Raw genomic sequence first — 23,357 nt, forward strand, 5'->3', positions numbered from 1 at the left:
ACAAATATATGCCCAGACGAAGGGTCAAAATACTTGGTATTGTTTATCTCATGAGACTTTTATACTTTATTATTGACAAATTGTGTCTTAAATATTCTTAACGTCTTTTTTTTGTTTGTTGCTCTTCACTGTTTTAAATCTGTTTCTTCCTTTGAAAAAGTTTTGCTCATTTTTAGTAACTAAAATAGTGAGAGGGCTTAACTCCTGTTAAATAGCTCACAACATTTGATTATTAACCCTCCAAAACTACTGACTAACTCGCTTCCTCTCAAATGTGCAAAGCCTCAACCTCTGCTTGTCTGTCTGGATATATTTCGGGTGATTATTGCTCTTGGAGAGCAAGCACTCATGTGCAGTGTGCACTGATCCGCTGCTGTGGCCACATTTAATCTTTAGCACAGGAAGAGAGATGGAGAAAACCATTGCCACCACTCATCATCCAATCGAGATAGCAAGGCTTGAATGACGTTATTTTCGAAAGCAGAGTGATGCTTTGGGATCAGTGTTAAAACTTGCATCTTCCTAGTCTCTTTCAACAATACGTATTTCAAAGATCTCTCTTTACTGCTTTGCTTATTGCTTTTATGCTCTAAGATCACATCATAGCCTGTCACAGAGGTAGGAGTGGCCATAATCTTACAATTTTCTTCTTTATGTCCTATGTGATAGCATGCTGGATTCTTGGTGGTTAGGCAGGGAAGGCACGCATGAAACATGTGAGGGAGGGACAGCTCTTAACTAACTGAGGTCAACAGGAGTCAAGACTCAGTTCACTTGATTCTGAACTTGATAATTCCTAATGTATTCAAAAAAGGTTTGACCATTCTTTTCCTAATTATATGACAGATGGTAACATTGAAGGAATAATGGCAGCTGTTCAGTCTGCTATTTAAAGACAGGACCAGGAGAATTATTATTTCAGGATATTGAATTATTGCTCTTCATTAAAATGTATTTCATGGCAATAAATTAAGAACATCATTTCTGCATAACCTCTGAAGCTAACTTAAATGGTTTTCAACCACTGGTGTTAGAGAGAACTAAACTTGGCAGCCAAAGGAAAACTAGCAATTCAAGATCACTGTTCACAGAGTAGAGGAAAAAAGGGAGTCTATTTGAAGGATTTTTATTGGAAGAATTGTGGGTGGGAATGGGGAGAAAGCTGAAAATATGCACAGAAGCACCCAAAAGAGATATCAAGGATGAGTTTCAGAGGTGTAAATGTTTAACAACATGCCCTATGGAGAAAATCATTGAGTTGTGGTGTTTGCCAATTTCCCTGGTAAAAATACACCTTCTGTGGTCAATTTCAAGCTGCCAACCTATGTCACTGGGCATGAATTGAGAAGAGTTGCACCTAGTTGATGCTCTGGAGCTGGTGTGAGTCAGCTCTAGCATATCAAGTTTTACTTGGATTTCAAATGTTCATTCACTTATTAAAAATAGGTGTAAGGCCGGGCGCGGTGGCTCAAGCCTGTAATCCCAGCACTTTGGGAGGCCGAGATGGGCGGATCACGAGGTCAGGAGATCGAGACCATCCTGGCTGCTGCGGTGAAACCCGTCTCTACTAAAATACAAAAAATGGCGGGTGAGGTGTGAGAGCCTGTAGTCCCAGCTACTCGGGAGGCTGAGGCAGGAAGAATGGAGTGAACCCGGGAGGCCGGAGCTTGCAGTGAGCTGAGATCGGCTCCACTGTACTCCAACCTGGGGCTGACAGAAACAAGACTCCGCCTCAAAAAAAAAAAAAAAAAATAGGTGTAAAATGTCTAAATGCACCTTTGACATGTTTGACTATAAGCTGTGTTTAGCTTTTATCACAGTTGCTTAGTCAGAATTGAATTTACCTTATTTTCCTGGCCACTGAAAAGTCTCTATTAAAATGTATGTTGGTGCGAGATAAATTGGACAAGGAAGGAAAGGTAAAATACTTTCAGAATCACAGAAGTCCATCTTCATATATTTTCTCAGTGAAGAATTAGTCTTTCTTTTTGCCCTTCCATCTTGACCATGAATAAATGCATGAAACTTAAGTTATCTTGGTAAATTCTACTGTCAAAACGGCCCCTGCAAATGCCAGCCATTGTTTTAAAATGATGCATTTACTTTAGGTGGTGAACGCCTTTTGAGCGCTCTTATTTACTATACAATATGGTAAACAGTGTAGCTGATTAAAAGAGAAAAAAGATGTCCCTGTTACTATAACCTTAATTAGATTAGAATCAAGTAAGGGAGAGAGATATTTACACAAATGATAAGAGGAAGTAAACACTAGAAGGAGGGGAAGAAAATAATAAATGTAACTTGCTTGGAAAAGTAGCCAGCTTCTAAGATTCCCAAGAGAAAGTTTTGTTTCTTTTAAATCTTGTCATATGCTTGTTTGATACGAATGACTCCTCTGAAATCTAGGATGGTGGCGAGCTTAGCCAGAGCCACTATTATTTTAAAATAAGATCTCAATGATATGACCAATGTATGTTAAAAATCCTTGCAGATAGTAAACAAGATCCATACAGTACCATCCGGGGCCGTCTTCTTGCTGGTCATTAAACTCTCTCCTAAAGTATCTAATTACTTTGCAGACTCCTTAGTAAGCTTCTCTTTCTTTATCCATCCTTCAGATGTTGATTCATACAAAGCAAGGCACATAGTAGGTTTTCTAATACATCTATGTAATTCTTTTTTTTTTTTTTTGAGACGGAGTCTCGCGCTGTGTCGCCCAGGCTGGAGTGCAGTGGCGCGATCTCGGCTCACTGCAAGCTCCGCCTCCCAGGTTCACGCCATTCTCCTGCCTCAGTCTCCCGAGTAGTTGGGACTACAGGTACCCGCCACCATGCCCGGCTAATTTTTTGTATTTTTAGTAGAGACGGGGTTTCACCATATTAGCCAGGATGGTCTCGATCTCCTGACCTTGTGATCCACCCGCCTCGGCCTCCCAAAGTGCTGGGATTACAGGCTTGAGCCACCGTGCCCGGCCACATCTATGTAATTCTTGAATTAAGGCTAAGATTTTTAAATTTTAAAAAATGTATTTTAATGGACAAATAATACTTTTGCATGTTTTTGGGGTACAATTGATTTTTTGATCCTTGCATACATTACAAAAAGATTCCATAAGCTAAATAGCATATTCATCACCTCACTAACTTAACCATTATTTTTGTGATAAGAACATTAAAAATCTATTATTTTGGCAATTTTGCAATACACAATGTATTATTATCAATTACGGTTACCTGGTACCATACTAATTTTGCTAATTTGAAAAATTAGTAATTTCTTTGGAAAGACTCTAAGATTGAATGGAGATCTTGAACCATGAAGAGTTAAAAGATAAAAGTAGCAGCTAACTCATGCTCTCTTCAGGTTAAAATCCAAAGTAAAAGGCAATTCATAGCTTTGAGACTTTTGACTATCTTCAACAAAGCTTTTGAATTGATTTTGGAAACCACATATCCCAAGGGCATTTAGGATTAGGAGATTCTCCACAGAAGCTTGCTCTGTATTGGGAAAAACTAAGTTATTTGACTGCAGGGATTTTAGGCTGCAGGTCCTAGGGAACTAAAGTCATACTTCAAAGTCAGAATACATGTGGAGAGAAGATGGAGAGAAGCTATTCTAATCTCCAACCTGGAAGAACAAGGTATAGGTAAACTAGTGTATATTAAGTATCTGGTATGTAAAGGACTCTTACAAACATTAGTTTCTTTCTTGGCTATGGGCCAGCAAGAAAAAATACATTATAAAAGTAAGTTCTCAATAAGATAAGATATTTAGGGACAGCTAGTTATCAGAAATATGTTATCAAGGGGATAAGATATTTAAGAACAGTTAATATTGACATCTTATTTAAATTTGCAATTTAAAGTTTTAAATGATGACTCATTTGTTTTCATTGTTGTCTAATTTACATTTAAACAAACAGGGATAAAGCCTTTGTGGAAAGATAAGAATAAAAAATGTTGAACTTTCAGAACAAACTCCAAATGGTTCATTGACTTTGTTTCACCATGGAAAAATCGCTTCACCTCCCAGTGTCAGTGTACCCATCTGTGAAATGAGAAGGATGATATTTTCTTATGGGAATGTTTTGAAAATTGTTTTGTAAATGTAGTGGATGAGATTTTCACAAGCATCACTGCTCTTTTTCCACTTCTTTAAAGAAGCAAACAGTCTTATTTATGTACTGGTTGATCATCAAAATGTCATCTGGGCTGAACTATGTATATTTTTATTAGCAGTTGCGTGCTTTTTATCACTTAAAGAATAACACCCTGATTGCTCAATTGATGCATTACATCAATATCAGGGGCCCAAGAAAAGTGTTTTGAAACCATTTAGAGCTTCATATTGGTGAGCTCCTAATCTCTGGTAATTATTTCTTCTTTCTGTCTTACTTCATGTTTTCTCTGATGTGGTTTTTCACCTCACCTCACTTCACAAGATTGATAGTTCTCCATGTCACCTTGCTAGAGGTCACCTCTGAGCTGAAGGCAAAACACATCCCACTCTGGCTCCTGTTGACTTTCCAGTCAACTATCAAGGAATTTATTCCAGACATCTCCTAACCTCAATTTAAAAACTCCACCCTACAAATTACAGGGCGATATCCTGGGTAGTTGCCATAGTGACTCTGAGAGGTTGGCATTGAAGAGACAAAGCTTCTGATATCAGATTTTTTACGTGATAGGCTTAATTTTGTAAGGTGGTCACGAACCTCTATGCTTGTGTCATTTAGGTCTGTAAAGAAATTTTCCCCTTCAGAGTCTTCTGTCTCTTATGATGCCAATCAACAGGCTTCTGGGTAATAAGATTCTTTTTTTTTTTTTTCCAGGGGGGAACAGCAGTTATCAAGCATTTTATTTATTGAGCCACAAATAGCCTGTATTTGCACAATAAGAAAATTACCTGTCTGGCCAGTTGTGGTGGCTCATGCCTGTAATCCCAGCACTTTAAGAGGCTGAGATGGGTGGATCACAAGGTCAAGAGATCAAGACCATCCTGGCTAACACGGTGAAACTCCATCTCTACTAAAAATGCAAAAATTAACTGGGCATGGTGGTGGGCACCTGTAGTTCCAGCTACTCGGGAGGCTGAGGCAGGAGAATCACTTGAACCTGGGAGGCAGAGGTTGCAGTGAGCCAAGATTGTGCCACTGCACTCCAGCTTGGCAAGAGAGTGAGAATCAATCTAAAAAAAAAAAGAAAAGAAAAGAAAACTACCTGTCTAAAGCACAAGTGCCCAGTTTTAGGAAAATCTTTTGGTTGCATAACATTAAACATTCTCTTCTATAAAGTTAGGAGAAAACTTGTTGTTTTTTGAATAGAAACCATCTGAGTTTTAGAACTTTGTAATTTTTTTTTTTTTTTTTACTTTAAGTTCTGAGATATATGTGCAGAATGTGCAGGTTTGTTACATAGGGATACATGTGCCATGGTGGTTTGCTGCACCCATCAACCCGTCATCTACATTAGGTATTTTTCTGAATGCTATCCCTCCCATTACCCCCCTACCTCGACAGGCCCCGGTGTGTGATGTTCCTCTCCTTGTGTCCATATATATGTTCCATTGTTCAACTCCCGCTTATGACTGAGAACATGTAGTGTTTGGTTTTCTGTTTCTGTGTTAGTTTGCTGAGAATGACGGTTTCCAGCTTCATCCATGTCCCTGCAAACGACATGAACTCATCCTTTTTTTATGGCTGCATAGTAGTCCATGTTGTATATGTGCCACATTTTCTTTATCCATTTAACATTGATGGGCATTTGGGTTGGTTCCAAGTCTTTGCTATTGTGAATAGAGCTGCAATAAACATGTGTGTGCATGTGTCTCTACAGCAGAATGATTTATAATCCTTTGGATATATACCAGTAATGGGACTGCTGGGTCAAATGGTGTTTCTAGTTCTAGATCCTTGAGGAGTTACCACACTGCCTTCCACAATGGTTGAGATAATTTACACTCCCACCAACAGTGTAAAAGCGGGCCTATATCTCCACATTCTTTCCAGCATCTGTTGTTTCCTGACTTTTTAATGATTGCTATTCTAACTGGCGTGAGATGGTATCTCACCGTGGTTTTGATTTGCATTTCTCTAATGACCAGTGATGATGAGTTTTTTTATATGTTTATTGGATGAATAAATGTCTTCTTTTGAGAAAGTGTCTGTTCATATCCTTCACCCACTTGTTGATGGGGTTGTTTGTTTTTTTTCTTGTAAATTTGTTTAAGTTCCTTGTAGATTCTGGATATTAGACCTTTGTCAGATGGATAGATTGCAAAATTTTTCTCCCATTCTGTAGGTTGCCTCTTCACTCTGATGATAGTTTCTTTTGCTGTGTAGAAATTCTTTAGTTTAAGTAGATCCCATTTGTTAATTTTGGATTTTGTTGCAATTGCTTTGGTGTTTTAGTCATGAAGTCTTTGCCCATACCTATGTCCTGAATGGTATTGCCTAGGTTTTCATCTAGGGCTTTTATGGTTTTAGGTCTTAATGTTTAAATCTTTAATCCATCTTGAGTTAATTTTTGTATAAGGTGTAAGGAAGGGGTCCAGTTTCAGTTTTCTGCATATGGCTAGCCAGTTTCCCAACACCATTTATTAAATAGAGAATCCTTTCTTCATTGCTTGTTTTTGTCAGGTTTGTCAAAGGTCAGATGGTTGTAGACTTGTGGCATTATTTCTGAGGCCTCTGTGCTTTTCCATTGGTCTATATGTCTGTTTTGGTGCCAGTACCATGCTGTTTTGGTTACTGTAGCCTTGTAGTATAGTTTTAAGTCAGTTAGTGTAATGCCTCCAGCTTTGTTCTTTTTGCTTAAGATTGTCTTGGCTATATGGGCTCTTTTTTGGTTCCATATTAAATTTAAAGTAGTTTTTTTTTTTTTTTTTTTTTCCTAATTCTGTGAAGAAAGTCAGTGGTAGCTTGATGGGGATAGCATTGAATCTATAAATTACTTTGGGCAGTATGGCCATTTTCACAATATTGATTCTTCCTATCCATGAGCGTGGAATATTTTTCCATTTGTTTGTGTCCCTCCTATTTCCTTGAGCAGTGGTTTGTAGTTCTCTTTGAAGAGGTCCTTCACATTCCTTGTAAGTTGTGTTTCTAGGTGTTTTATTCTCTTTGTAGCAATTGTGAATGGGAGTTTGCTCATGATTTGGCTCTCTGTTTGCCTATTATTGGTGCATAGGAATGCTTGTGATTTTTGCACATTGATTTTGTATCCTGAGACTTTGTTGAAGTTGCTTATCAGCTTAAGGAGTTTTTGGGCTTAGACGATGGAGTTTTCTAAATATACAATCATGTCATCTGCAAACAGGGATAATTTGACTTCCTCTCTTCCTATTTGAATACACTTTATTTCTTTCTCTTGCCCGATTGTTCTGGCTAGAATTTCCAATACTATGTTGAATAGGAGTGGTGAGAGAGGGTATCCTTGTCTTGTGCCAGTTTTCAAAGGGAATGCTTCCAGTTTTTGCCCATTCATTATGATATTGGCTGTGGGTTTGCCATAAGTAGCTCTTAATGTTTTGAAATATGTTCCATCAATATCTAGTTTATTGAGTGTTTTTAGCATGAAGGGGTGTTGAATTTCATCAAAGGCCTTTTCTGCATCTATTGAGATAATCACGTGGTTTTTGTCATTGGTTCTGTTTATGTGATGGATTACTTTTGTTGATTTCAGTATGTTGAACCAGCCTTGCATCCTAAGGATGAAAATGACTTGATCATGGTGGATAAGCTTTTTAATGTGCTGCTGGATTTTGCTGGTGGTCCACTCCAGACCCTGTTTGCCTGGGTATTACCAGCAGAAGCTGCAGAACAGCAAAGATTGCTGGCTGCTCCTTCCTCTGGAAGCTTCATCCCAGAGGGTCACCTGACAGATGCCAGCCAGAGCTCTCCTATATGAGATGTCTGTCAACCACTGCTGGGAGGTGTCTCCACCTCAGGAGGCATGGGTGTCAGGGACCCGCTTGAGGATGCAATCTGTCCCTTAGCAGAGTTCAAGCACTGTATTCAGAGATCCACTGCTCTCTTCAGAACTGGCAGGCAGTAACGTTTAAGTCTGTTGAAGTTGCACCCACAGTTGTCCGTTTCCCCAATGACTCTGTCCAGGAAGATGGTAGTTTTATCTACAAGCCCCTGACTAGGGCTGCTGCCTTTCTTTTAGGGATGCCCTGCTCAGAGAGGAGGAATCTAGTGAGGCAGTCTGGCAACAGAGGATTTTTGGCACTGCAGTGGGCTCCACCCAGTCTGAACTTCCTGGAGGCTTTGTTTACATTGTGAGGGGAAAACTGCTTACTCAAGCGTCAGTAATGGCAAGCTTGAGAATCCCAGGTCGACTTCAGACTGCTCTGCTGGCAGCGAGAATTTCAAGCCAGTGGATTTTAGCTTTCTGGGCTCCGTGGGGGTGGGATCCACTGAGCAAGACCACTTGGCTCCCTGGCTTCAGCCCCCTTTCCATTGGAGTGAACAGTTCTGTCTCGCTGGAGTTCCAGGCACCACTGAGGTACAAAAAAACAAACAAACAAACAAACAAAAAAAACCAAAAAAAACCACTCCTGTAGTTAGCTCAGTGTCTGCTCAAATGGCTGCCCAGTTTTGTGCTTGAAACTTAGGGCCCTTGTGGTATAGGCGCCCAAGGGAATCTCCTGGTCTGTGGGTTGCAAAGAGCATGGGAAAAGCATAGTATCTGGGCCGTATAGCACAATCCCTCATGGCACAGTTAGTCACGCCTTCTCTTGTCTAGGGGAGGGAGTTCCCTGACCCCTTGCACTTCCTGGGTGAGGTGACACCCCACCCTACTTTTTGCTTGCCCTCCATGGGCTGCACCCACTGACTAACCAGTCCCAATGAGATGAACTGGGTATCTCAGTTAGAAATGTAGAAATCACCTGCCTTCTGCCTTGGTCTCACTGGGAGCTGCAGACCGGAGCTGTTCCTGTTTGGCCATCTGGCCCGGGAATCCCCGCTAATAAGATTCTTATGCCAATAGTTCCAGCATAACCTCAAGTGGTGCTTGTAGTAATGATCAAATCATTACAAAACTAAAGAAGAAAAAGGAAATACGTTTCATGGATGTGATTAAGTCATTACAGTGTCCTTGCATATGTAAGTTATCCTTGACTTAATGAACTACCTTGCTTACATAATACTATTTTAACCTGGTTCTAGAAAGTCATTCTTACCCATGTTAATCATGGTTATCAGACTTAGCAGAGTTTATCTTCAGATCATCTTGCTGAAGAGAAATTTATGTATTATGTATCCATGTGCATAAATTTTGTTTAAACTATTAGAATTGCGCTTATTAAGTACATTTGTTACATTCATTACTTTAATAAATTAGTAAAACGCTTAGGAAGAGCAAAACCTTGATTACATACTGATGATATCCAAATTAACAAGGGTCATTTAGAAATATGTATTTTCTGATTATAAAATAAATATGTGTTACTTGGAGAAAAACAAGAAGCTACAGAAAGGAACGAAGAAGGGTGTTAACCTGTATCACCCAGGATTAATCATTTAAAACCTGAACGGATATCCTACACTTTTCAAAGAGTACTCCCACTGTTTTACACAATACATTATGTATTTCTGAAAAGAGCTAACTCTCCAAGAAAACCTAGTTAAGTGGGATTCTTTTTTTGATTTCCTTTATCAGAAATTGAATCTAAAGTTTTAGTATCCATATTTCAAAAACTTTATTCAGGATTATAAAAGCTACCAGGGAAGTATTTTATGCTTCCTCTACTGCTCTAGAGAGTTCAACTTATCCAAAATTATTTCGGTGCCTTATCTTCAACAATGACCAAGTCTAGTACCATATTAACTAACGCAAAGCCTAGAGAAATTAATAATTATAATATTACTATTTGAATATAAATCTTTATGTATGCCTAGGAGAAAAAAAATTTCCTAGAACATGTAGGGAGTACAAAGGAGTCTTAATTATATGTCAATGCTGTTGTTCGCTGAAGATTTTCAATTATTTTTCTGTCTTTTGTAATATATAGTTTTGTTGTTGTTTGGTTGTTTTAAATTTTATTTTGCATGAGAAGTTAAGGCCAGTGTAGATTTTGGGCAGTTAATCATTTTATGACTTTCATTTAATCAACATTTTTTTAAATCCCCTTTTAGGCAGCCAAGGGCAGTTTCCACTAACACAGAATGTAACCGTTGTTGAAGGCGGAACTGCAATTTTGACCTGCAGGGTTGATCAAAATGATAACACCTCCCTCCAGTGGTCAAATCCAGCTCAACAGACTCTGTACTTCGATGACAAGAAAGGTGAATACATTTTCTTTCAAATGTTTTAATCGTATTCTAAAATATCCTAATTACAATAAATTTACTTTTCTGAGATGATTCAAATTATTCCTTTTGATTACCAAACTGCTGCTGCTTGTATTTAAACATGTTAAATATTAAATACTTTAGTTTGCAAGTCATAAACACCAAAGATAACCTATGTCAACTTTTTAATAAAATAAACACTTTTAATTCTGTTTCAAAAATAGTTTTATACCTTCTCTTAACAACCATTTTCTTTCTAGATAGCATATTTTCTCACTCTTGTAGCTGTTTTGTGTATAGTTTGAGTTTTTTTTTTCTTTCTCCTGATAATATAATATTATTTTTATGAAAATCAGTTTTATATATTTGGAAGATACAATATGATTTTGGAAAGTTTAATGATTTCATGTTCATGAATTTGCTCTGAAAGTAAGAATTGTAAAAATGATTCACGTAATGTTGAAGTATTTCATGTTTCCAAAATAAACTGAAATTAAGAAAGAAGCTGTCTTTTTTAAAGTTGAATTGGACTTCATTAACTAATTTCAGCTTCTTACTGGATAATAGATTTTGATTAAATATTCCCAGAGAACAAAGGAAATTCATGTTACATAATTCAAGCAAACAACTAAAAATGTACACCAAATATCTAAGCCTTCATCCATTATTAAATGAAAAAGTGAGTTCATAACTGTAATGAAAATATGGGACTGTTGCTTAAGATACATTTATATTATATAGGATATAAATAACTATTTATATATTAGCTGTTCTTATTCTTAAAATTGGCTATTAGTCTTAATATATTTTTTAATGAATCTGTGTAGGTAATAGTAAGATAACTTCAAATCAGTTCCATTTAAACAATTAAAATATCACATACAGTCTAATAAATGTGCTCGTCCACCTTTAATATGTATTCATTGTATTTGTTCATTGTTATGATGGTTTTTTTAATGTACTCTAGATTTAAAATGAAATCTTTAGTTTGTTTTAAATATTAAATATATAATGAAGGACAGATGAAGTATCTAATTCATTTATTTGATAAATATTTATTGAGAGTCCCTTTGTACCAGGCATTAAAATTAGGGAGCAGAAAGTTAATGGTATCTGCCTTTTTGGGAAATACAGTCTAGTGGAGGAGACAGACAATAAAGAAACATGCAAATGAAATTCATTTTATAGTACATTAAAAGGGGACAAGTGCTATGCAGAAAAATGAACCAGAGATAGAGGAAGTGTTAGGGTCCTCCAGGGAAACAAAATGAATAGATAGATAGATAGATAGATAGATAGATAGATAGATAGATAGATCAATTGATCGATATTTATTTTAATAAATTGGCTCAAGTAATTTTGGGGTCCTGCAAGTTTGACAAATACAGGGCAGGCTGGTAGGCTGGAGACCCAAAGAGATTCTGTTGCAGCTCATGTCCAGAGGCAGTGTCAGGGAGAATCTCCTCTTCTATAGGGGACTTAGAGGACTTCACACTTTCTCATAAGGACTTCCACTGATGGAGTGTGGCCTATCCACGTTACGGAGAATAATCTGCTTTACTCGAAGTCTACTAATTTAAATGTTAAACTCATCTAAAAAAACACCTTCACAGAAACATCTAGATGATTGTTTAACCAAACCTCTGGGAACTGTGGCCCAGTCATATTGACATTTAATATAAAATTATTAACATATCGACAGTTAATATAAAATTTACTGTCATGGAGGGTTAATATCTAATACTCCAGTAGAACTTTATTATTTAGAAAGAGATTTAATTTACAGTTTTAGTTTTCTTTCAAACAAATGAAGTTCTATTAGTAAAAAAAAATCAAATGCATACACAAAGTCACTCACAGATATTAAACAACCTGTTTTTGCTTTTAGTATTGATTACAAATATTAGTAAATAAATAATTAAACTGTATGCTCAGCTCTAACGTGGTGCCAATTTTAAGGAAATGTCTCATTTGCTTAAAACTGAAGCCAAAGAAAGTGTTCTAAAAAAACAGACTTTTAGAAATGTTCGTTAAACAACTAAATGTATTATTATACTATTTAATTTGTCAACTTGATTATACATACATATTTAATGTAATATGGAAAAATATTAATTTATAAATATGACTTTTTTCCATCCCTGTGTTTAATGAAACAATCTTGCTTATTAGCAGTTTTTGAAAGCATAGCACACTGTCAACAAGAAATTTGTCCCTCGCGGCAACTATAAACTTTTATAATATTAGAACATTTTTTGTTGTTGTTCATTCATCCCACAGGTGTGTAATGACAATCTCCACTTTATAGCAACTCTTGCACTGCTTTTAAGGAGATTTTAAAGAGTCATGTTTACAGTGACATCTCCAATTGTGAGGTCAAATCCTCAGGCACAAAGACAAAATCTATATGAAATGTCCTTGCTTCCGCTTTTAGTGATTCTATAAGTTATCTTCTAAAAAGCATCTAAAACTAGAAAACTAGAATTGATTTGGGATATTTCAAGCTAATATATCTTTCCTGGAGGAAACGGAGAGCAACTTGTCATAAAGGATTTGTAAAGGTTTGAATATAAGGCAACCTCCTCTTTTCTGAGGGATCGTTATGAGGAGAAAAAAAAAATCACGCCATGTTTGGGAAATATGGTAATATATTCCTGCATCTTTACACTGCCTTGAAATAATAAATACACCAGTTCTATGAATTGCTGAAGTATGCACTTTTTTTTTTTTTTTTTTTTTTTTTGAGACAGGGTGTCATTTTGTTGCTCAGGGAATGCAGTGGCACGATCTTGGCTCACTGCATCCTCCGCCTCCCTGGTTCAAGCAATTCTCCTGCCTCAGCCTCCAGATTAGCTGGGAGTACAGGCACGTGCCACCATGCCCAGCTAATTATTTTTGTGTTTTTTGTATAGACTGGGTTTCAGCATGTTCTCCAGGCTAGTCCGGAACTCTTGAGCTCAAGCGATCCTCCTGCCTTGGCCTCTCAAAGTTCTGGGATTACAGGTGTGAACCACTGTGCCCGGCCTGGACTAACTTTACTTAATTTTCCTTTCCCAGATGTTGTAATAGCTTAGTTGGGTTGGAAAAAGCCTATGTATGTGTTTGTGTTTTTAGTATGATAGGTTTCTGTTTTTGATACTATGTTTTTTCTAACTCTATTGTAGTTCTAAACCTCAGTTTCAGTAAAACAACAGAAAGCACTGAAGAAAGAAAAGAAATCCTTTGGCAATCTAACATATCTATTCCCTCATATGTCAGTGGTTCAATTTCCTTCTTTTTTTTTTTTTTTTTTTTTTCATTTTTCATCCTCACCATCTGTTCCCAAGAGTGGTTCAATTTCTATGTGATATCTTAGTTGAGGGATTCTTAGACAGTAATACCTATCAAATGCAAGAGTTTGAAATTAAAACCATTTTAAAAGATTCCATATTACGGTTTTCCACACATGATCTTTTAATCTGCATTTGCCTGTCTAACACTCACCAATTTTAAGGCTTATCTTGAGCAAGCAAGCATTCCAAGTTATACCAGAGACTAAGTGAAGAAGGTGAGCATGAGTTAGACCATAGTAACGCACATGTATTGTACTAATGAAGACAGCACATGAGAGCAACAGAGAAAAGGAAAGGAATGGGTTGTCTGTGTCATTGATTATACCATCTCCTACATGTGGCTGCTACTGTTAAAGCTTCATCTTTAGCCCCACTCTTCTTTCTGTCTCAGATTATGTTGCCAGTGGTTCTTAGCCCTAGTTACACAGTAAAATCACATGGGGGACTTTCCAAACATAGTCTTCTGGGGTATGCAGTATCAGAATATTTTAATTATATCTCAAATGATTATAAAATGCAGCTGTGATTGAGACACTTGGGTTTAGGCAAGTCAACTCTCTCAAGAGTTCTGCACCCTTGAGCTTGGATTTATGTATTGATAAATGTTACTGAGCATGTAAGGAAAAAAAGAAGGGAAGGAGGGAGGGAGGGACGGATGGAGGGAGGAAGGACAAACAGCTCAGAAAAAGAACAAGTGCTGATCACTGCCTCACAACAATTGCTACTGCCACTGTGAGCTCCAAGAGGCATCCTGGGTAGCATTTCATGCTATCTGGAAGTGTAAGTTTCCAAGGGTCCCGGCTATGAACAAAAAACTCAGGATAGCAGCACACATGTCATGTTAGAGTTGGAAAAGCCTTGTTTACATGGATTTATTTACTGAAATATGCTGTGAGTGGTCAGTCAAATCAAGTAAAGGAGAATTAGGCTGAACCCCCTTTCCTAGGGGTCTCTGTCAGAGACTTTAAGTGTGAATATTCATGTAATCCTATCTACTCGGGAGGCTCAGGCAAGAGCATTGCTTGAACCCAGGAGGCGAAGTTTGCAGTGAGCCGAGCTCGTGCTACTGCACTCCAGCCTGGGTGATAGAATGAGACTCTGTCTCAAAAACAACAACAAAAAAAAGTGAATATTCAGGAATCTCTTCCCAGGGGAGATAGGTGTCTAGTGGGGGAATTGGCTAAGGTGAAACTAATACTGTCATATTTCTAATTGAGGTAAAATAAAGATGAAGGCAGCAAATTCAGGCTTTTACAACTTCTTACCATGTTTAATGTGAGCAGCAGCTTGTGTCCATTGATAAATGAAAAAAATAAGACCAAACAATCAAGGATATTTCTCCACAGACATTCAACTAATGTCTGGTAGTGAAGAACTTAGAATCCAGGTGTAGCTTTTGCCTTGATTTTAACTGAAATATTCCTGAGAGCAATGGCATCTGGATGCCACGTCATTTTAAATGTAACCTGGGCAGCCTCTGCCATTGATCTTGGCAGCTGACTTTTATTAAAGAGCAGCATATCATTTCAAACTGTTGAAGATACACATAGATTAAGACAGAAGGGCCAGGCATGGTAGCTCAAACCTGTAATCCCAGCACTTTGGGAGGCTGTGGCAGGCAGATCACCTGAGGTCAGGAGTTTGAGACCAGCCTGGCCAACATGGCGAAACCCTATCTCTACTAAAAATACAAAAATTAGCCGGGCGTGGTGGCGGACGCCAATAACCCCACCTACTTGGGAGGCTGAGGCAGGAGAATCACTTGAACCGTGGAGGCAGAGGTTGCCGTGAACTGAGATTGCACCATTGCACTCCACTCTAGGCATCAAGAGCGAAACTCCATCTCCAAAAAAATAAAAATAAAAATAAGACAGAAGGATACGTTATAGTCAGCATTGTCCAAGAGAACATTCCATGATGATGGGAATGTTCCATATCTGGGCTGAGCTGAACAATTTGGTTGTCACATGTAGATATTTAGATATAAATTAATTAAAATAGAGTAAAATTTAAAAATTTGGTTTCTGCCACACTAGCCATATTTCAAATACTCAATATCCTCCCATGCCCAGTACTTACTGTTTTGGAAAGCACAATTCTAGACGCTGATTCACTCATCAGATGTCATAATAGACCTTGTCTGTTTCCAGCCTTGGCTAGTAAAATATGTGGTTTCTAACTGAGAAAGCCCTTAGGCCATCATAAAAACATGCATCAAATATTCAATAAATGATTCTTGTTTACTGTTTAAATTGTATAGCTTTAAACGGGACGTTGTGACACAGGAGACAGAGAGTCAGATCTGAATTTAAATTCTGCCTCTGACACCAACCAGCAGAGTAATAAAAGGTGTTCATTGACACCCCATTACTGGTGGTTGGACCAGAATTGTATTTTAACGAGTTCCCTGTCTGCTTTGTGAGCACCCCAAAATCAGAAATCATTAGCCTACAAAGTAGAAACTCAATTACAATTCCACTTCATTTCTGCACAGCCTAAGTATGAAGTCTTATAATACTTAAGAATCTGCAAAAACTAAATAGAAAAGAAGAATCAAGAGGAAAATTTATAGATCCTTATGGGTCAGAGAGATCTAGAATAGATGTAGCTAAGGCAACATTCACTTGTTATAATCCTCTTCTCTTTCGTTTTACACAAATCTGAGCACCTCTGTTATAAATAGTTGATAAGCATTTGGAAGAGAGTGGGTATAGGGAGACAGAGCAAGTGGGGAGTAGAGGTCATTGAAACACCACATAAATGCTATGTGGTATTTGGCAATGGAAAAAACATTCAATTAGATCGTAGTGTCTGTTTCTTTGCAGGTGAAAAAAAAAAAAAAAACAATTGAAGTAGCACAATCTGATCACTTAATGCTCAGGAAAGAACACTTCAATTCCTTCCTATTATTGACAAAAATACTTTGAACAAACATCTCCAGGAGCCCGTAACACACACATTCAACAGATACATCTCTGTGTGCTTGTGTTTTTATATAAAAAATGTAAAATACATGACTTTTTTGTAATTTTCTTCTCCATATTTCTACTTAAATTTTTAAAAAATAATCCTTAAAAATTTCCTAAAGAAATCGAAATAAAAATCTATTAAAGACATAGCTTAAAATCATTGGTGTTAATTAGCCAATTATTCTGCTGATAATTTTACACTAATACTGGGAACAATGGAAGAGGAAAAACATGAGTAAAGTGTCCTAAAACTAAGACTGATAAAGAGAAGAAAAATGAGATGAACCAGAATTGGAGGTACAGGTTCTCCTGGCTCTATGCCAATCCATGCCACCTGACTGTATATCTCCCCAGCTGCTATCAATCAACTTGACAGGCTTTATTAAAGATTCACTGAGTAAAGCAGGTATTACATTTGGCTACCATTACGCTTCTTTTGGTTTTCTTTTAAAAATGCAGCTATTATATATCTGTACAATAAAAATGTGAAATTAATGATAGCTTATAGTTATACAGTAAAGTTATTAGATAACATTCAGCATGTATACCTTTTCTCTTTGGGTTCTCAACACTACTATACAGTAGGCATTCCTATTTTATATATAAAGACACTGAGGTTTACATGTGTAAACAACTTGAGTAGTAAATGACAAAGCAATGAAGAGACTTGAGTTTTCTGGCCAGGTGAGGTGACTCATACCTGTAATCCCAGCACTTTGGGAGGCTGAGGCAGGTGGTTTGAGTTTGGGTCAGGAGTTTGAGATGAGCCTGGGCAACATGGTGAAACCCCATCTCCACTAAAAATACAAAAATTAGCCAGGCATGGTGGTGTGCACCTGCAATCCCAGCTACTCAGGAGTCTGAAGCAGAATTGCTTGAACCCAGGAGGCAGAGGTTGCAGTGAACCAATACAGCCTGGGCAACACAGCAAGATCCTGTCTCAAAAAAAAGAGAAACTTGAGTTTTCTTATAGCAAGCTCAATTCACTTCGTGCTTCGTTATGCTGAAAAAGACTTCCTTCCTTCCTTCCTTCCTTCCTTCCTTCCTTCCTTCATTCCTTCCTTCCTTCCTTCCTTCCTTCCCTCCCTCCCTCCCTCCCTCCTTCTTTCCTTCCTTCCCTCCCTCCCTCCCTCCTTCCTTCCTTCTCTCCCTCCCTCCCTCCCTCCCTCCCTCCCTCCTTCCTTCCTTCCTTCCTTCCTTCCTTCCTTCCTTCCTTCCTTCCTTTGTTCCTTCCTTCCTTCCTTCCTTCCTTCCTTCGTCCCTCCCTCCCTCCTTTCTTTCTTTCCTTTTTTCTTCTTTTTTTTCTGTGTGAATCATAGTTTCTGGTTCTGTATTTCAAAGTCACTCTTTCTGAGTGATCTGTTCAAAACATTTTGTCTCATATTTAAATCCTACTTTTGCTAAAGATGAAGCCATTATTGGAAATTTTCTAAACATAAAGAGAATCTTTAGTTGTGGATTGTATAATTATTACATTTACTTCTTTAGGCCTGTGCATTTTGAGTCCAGCAATTTTAAATAATGATAATATATGTTATACATTTTCGTGGTTACATGATATAACAACATGTTAAGCTATAAGCATCAAGGCTGAAATGTTGACATTCAAAGCAACATATGCATGCCTGAATTGTTTCCACAAATTTTAATTTTTGGACATCAAAATCAGGATAATTTCCATGTTTGATATTATATTTTAGAGAAATTATATGCCTACTTTTGATAATCTTTCTGCAATGTTTTTTGAAATAAAAGTGACATTTTCTACAACTAAGTGCTGATGACCATGTAAAAATGACTGAATTCTTGAATTAAGTCCTTTTGAGAGTTGTTGCCCATTGTTGTTTGTAAACATATATTTTACTAAAACCCTACGGAGAGAAAGATTATTTTAACAAACACTGAACAGTTTTATTCTACTTTCTAATGATGAATTTATGTATTTGTTTTATCATTCAACAAATACTTGCTAGTCATCTGCTGTGTGATGGGTACCGTGCTAGGTTGTCTGCAGTTACGGCAGCTCACTGATATTTGAGGAGCCTATTTCATGTTGAATAGAGCAGCTAGAAAGAAAGCGTGTTCTGATGAAAATTTAGCTTCCGTTATCTTTTAATCATGTATGTTTCTAGGTACATATTTTATAAGTATATTTATAAGTTGGTAAGACATACATAATTAGCACATGGTCAACAATGATTGCAATGACTTAAAATCATCTGGGAGTATCATTTTAGATGGTCGTGGCAGTAGAAATGGGATGACGAACTGTCTAGACTCAGACTGAGTAGATAGTCACCACCATTGTGTATATATTTTCCTCTCCGAAAACAAAGGAATAAATAATGCAAAGAGTGACCATTTTCCTGGAAAATGCCTTGATTTTTTTTATTTTTTGTTTTTTATTTATTTATTTATTTTTTTGGTGATACTTCAGATTCTCCATTTTGAGAATTAGGAGCTTTCAAGGAAGGCAGGCTTCACTAAACAAGTGTCAATCTGTGCACACCTAAGCATATTTGAAAGATTTCCAAGTCACAATTTCGGTTCAATTGCATGGATATCTATAAAATATTGTTATGTCCTGGGAAATATGCTGGGCTTTGAGAATACTAAAATAAATAAAACATGGATTTTGGCCTCAAGTGGCAAGTTGTCACATACCATCTATATGTGGGTGTGGTGGAAGGGATATAGGACAAGGGAAATTACTACATCAAGCAATCTGCAGGTAAGTAACTGTAATTTTACTTGTTGCAAAATAAACTATTCCAAGAGATGCAAAATGAGTAAGTAGTTGATAAAATTATCCTTCATGAGCCTAGAAAAAAATAATTCTACTTGAAAATATTCATGACTGAAAACAGACTTTTTTGATAAAGTGAATTCCTTTGAAGTAATTGTAACTGAACTATGTACCATTTGTCAAATATAAAGAGTAACAATATACTGCATCGGGGCCTGATATCTTGGAGACATAGTGATTTCTGGTGACAAGTGTCTCCATGTTAAATCGTCTTTAATCAGGATCAGCATAGACACCATGGGAATTTAAGATATTCTAACATTCCTTTTTATTTTTATTTATTATTATACTTTAGGTACTGGGGTACATGTGCAGAATGTTCCGTTTTGTTACTTAGGTATACATGTGCCATGGTGGTTTGCTGCACCCATCAACCATCACCTACATTAGGTATTTCTCCTAATGCTATCCCCCGACCCCACGACAGGCCCCAGTGTGTGATGTTCTCCTCCCTGTGTCCATGTATTCTCCTTGTTCAACTCCCACTTATGAGTGAGAACATGTAGTGTTTCGTTTTCTGTTCTTGTGATAGTTTGGTGAGAATGATGGTTTCCAGTTTCATCCATGTACCTGCAAAGGACATGAACTCATCTTTTTTTATGGCTTCATAGTATTCCATGGTGTATATATGCCACATTTTCTTTATGTAGTCTATCATTGACGGACATTTGGGTTGGTTCCAAGTCTGTGCTATTGTGAATAGTGCTGCAATAAACATATGTGTGCATGTGTCTTTATAGTAGAATAAATGTATAATCCTTTGGGTATATGCCCAGTAATGGGATTACTGGGTCCAGTGGTATTTCTAGTTCTAGATCCTTGAGGAATCACCACACTGTCTTCCACAATGGTTGAACTAATTTACACTCCCACCAACAGTGTAAAAGCATTCCTATTTCTCCACATCCTCTCCAGCATCTGTTGTTTCCTGAATTTTGAATGATTGCCATTCTAACTGGCGTGTGATGGTATCTCATTGTGGTTTTGATTTGCATTTCTCTATTGACCAGTGATAATGAGCCTTTTTCATGTTTGTTGGCTGCATAAGTGTCTTTTTGAGAGGTTTCTGTTCATATGGTTTGCCCACTTTTTGATGGGGTTGTTTGTTTTTTTTTTCTTACAAATTTGTTTAAGTTTTTATAGATTCTGGATATTAGCCCTTTGTCAGATGGATAGATTGCAAATTTTTTTTCTCATTCTGTAAGTTATCTGTCCACACTGATTAGAGTTTCTTTTGCTGTGCAGAAGTTCTTTAGTTTAATTAGATCCCTTTTGTCAATTTTGACTTTTCTTGCCATTGCTTTTATGTTTTACACAGAAGTCTTTGCCCATGCCTATGTCCTGAACGGTATTGCCCAGGTTTTCTTCTAGGGTTTTTATGGTTTTAGGTCTTACATTTAAGTCTTTAATCCATCTTGAGTTGTTTTTTTGTATAAGGTGTGAGGAAGGGGTCCAGTTTCAGTTTTCTGCATATGGGCCTGTTTTCCCAGCACCATTTATTAAATATGGAATCTTTTCCCCATTGCTTGTTTGTGTCAGGTTTGTCAAAGATCAGATGGTTTTGGATATGTGGTGTTATTTCTGGGGCCTCTGTTCTGTTCCATTGGTGTATATATCTGTTTTGGTACCAGTACCATACTGTTTTGGTTACTGTAGACTTATAGTATAGTTTGAAGTCAGGTAGTGTGATGCCTCCAGCTTTGTTCTTTTTGCTTAGGATTATCTTGGCTATGAGGGCTCTCTTTTGTTTCCATATGAACTTTAAAGTAGTTTTTTCCAATTATGTGAAGAAAGTCAGTGGTAGTTTGATGGCAATAGTATTGAATCTATAAAATTACTTTGGGCAGTATCGCCGTTTTCACCATATTGATTATGCCTATACATGAGCATGAAATGTTTTTTTCATTTGTTTGTGACCTCTCTTATTTCTTTGAGCAGTGGTTTGTAGTTCTCCTTGACGAGGTCCTTCACATACCTTGTATGTATTTTATGCTCTTAGTAGCAATTGGGAATGGGAGTTCACTCATGATTTGGTTCTCTGTTTGTTATTGGTGTATAGGAATGCTTGTGATTTTTGCACATTGATTTTGCAATAAATGCCCACTAGAGAAAGCAGGAAAGATCTAAAATTGACACCCTAACATAAAAATTCAAAGAACTAGAGAAGGGACAGCAAACAAATTCAAAAGCTAGCAGAAGACAAAAAAGAACTAAGATCAGAGCAGAACTGAAGGAGATAGAGACACGAAAAAACCTTCAAAAATCAATGAATCCAGGATCTGGTTTTTGAAAAGATCAACAAAATAGATAGACTGCTAGCCAGATTGATAAAGAAGAAAAGAGAGAAGAATTAAATAGATGCAATAGAAAATGATATAGGAAATATCACCACTGATTCCACAGAAATACCATCTACCATCAGGGAATACTATAGAAGTGGTAGTTCTATAGAATTCTATAGTGTTCTATATTCTATTCTATAGAATTCTATTCAAACTTCTATCCTGTGATATTCTATAGAATACTTCTATACAAACTTCTATTCTGTAGCATTCTATAGAATATAGAATATTCTATGCCTATGCAGGTATATAGAATATTCTATAGGAATACTATAGAAATACAAACTACCATCAGAGAATACTATAAACACTTCTATGCAAATAAACCAGAACAACTAGCAGAAATGGATAAATTCCTGGACACATACACCCTCCCAAGTCTAAATTAGGAAGAAGTTGAATCCCTGAATAAATAACAAGTTCTGAAATTGAGGCAGTAATGGATAGCATACAAACCAAAAAAAGTCCAGGACCAGATGGATTCACAGCCGAATTCTACCAGAGGTACGAAGAGGAACTGTTACCATTCCTTCTGAAACTATTCTAAACAATAGAAAAAGAGGGACTCCTCTCTAACTCATTTAATGGGGCCAGCATCATCCTGATACCAAAACCCGGTAGAGACACGACAAAAAAGGAAAATTTCAGGCCAATATCCCTGAAAAACATTGATGTGAAAATCCTCAATAAAGTACTGGCAAATGGAATCCAGCAGCACATCAAAAAGCTTATCCACCATGATCAAGTCAATTTTGTACCTGGGATGCAAGGCTGGTTCAACATACACAAATCAATAAACGTAATCCATCACATAAACAGAAACCATGACAAAAACCACATGATTATCTCAATAGATGCAGAAAAGGTCTTCAACAAAATTCAACAGCCCTTCATGTTAACAGCTGTCAATAAACCAGGTATCGATGGAACATATCTCAAAATAATAAGAGCTATTTATGACAAACCCACAGCCAATATCATACTGAATGTGCCAAAGCTGGAAGCATTCCCTTTGAAAACCGGCACAAGACAAGGATGGCCTCACTCACCACTCCTATTCAACATAGTGTTGGAAGTTCTGACTAGGGCAATGAAGCAAGAGAAAGAAATAAAGCGTATTCAAATAGGAAAAGAGGAAGCCAAATTGTCTCTCTTTGCAGATGATATGATTGTATATTTAGAAAACCTCATCATCTCAGCCCAAAATCTCTTGTTAAGCTGATAAACAACTTCAGCAAAGTTCAGGGTAAAGATACATTCTTAAGTAAATTTCAAAATAGCATTATTACTATAATTCCTTAGTATGTATAAGAAAATCTTAACAATATCAAAAAACTACTTGTGCATAACAGCCAAATTCAATTCTATTTTTAAGCACATAGTTTTGATCCATAACAACAAAATGTATTTTCGATAAGATGGATTATTTAAAGTTTACTGTTTCATTTTTAGCGTTTTTCCTGTTCTGTGTCTTTCTTCATCGTTTGCATCAGACTTTTAGAGCGTGATGCCCTCCCTTATGGTGAATCTATATATTTTGGAAATGGAGCTTTTTTCTTCTTTTTTTAGTTTGAGGCAGGAGTAAACTTAGCTCTAGAGCACCAACCTAAA

The 23,357-nt window shown here is 37.0% G+C and overlaps 1 protein-coding gene across 4 annotated transcripts in view; it reads left to right on the forward strand.

The window, feature by feature from the left end:
* Positions 1-23,357, forward strand: part of CADM2 (cell adhesion molecule 2) — a 1,067,553-nt gene that overhangs the window by 808,069 nt on the left and 236,127 nt on the right. For all 4 annotated transcript variants that reach the window (XM_017955045.2, XM_009198278.4, XM_031661802.1 and 1 more), the window contains one exon: positions 10,142-10,291. In XM_017955045.2, coding sequence (XP_017810534.1) covers positions 10,142-10,291 — 150 coding nt within the window. The remainder of the gene's footprint in view (positions 1-10,141; positions 10,292-23,357) is intronic.

The sequence above is a fragment of the Papio anubis genome, chromosome 2 (genome assembly GCF_008728515.1).
Source record: "Papio anubis isolate 15944 chromosome 2, Panubis1.0, whole genome shotgun sequence".
In the NCBI taxonomy this organism is placed as follows: Eukaryota; Metazoa; Chordata; class Mammalia; order Primates; family Cercopithecidae; genus Papio; species Papio anubis.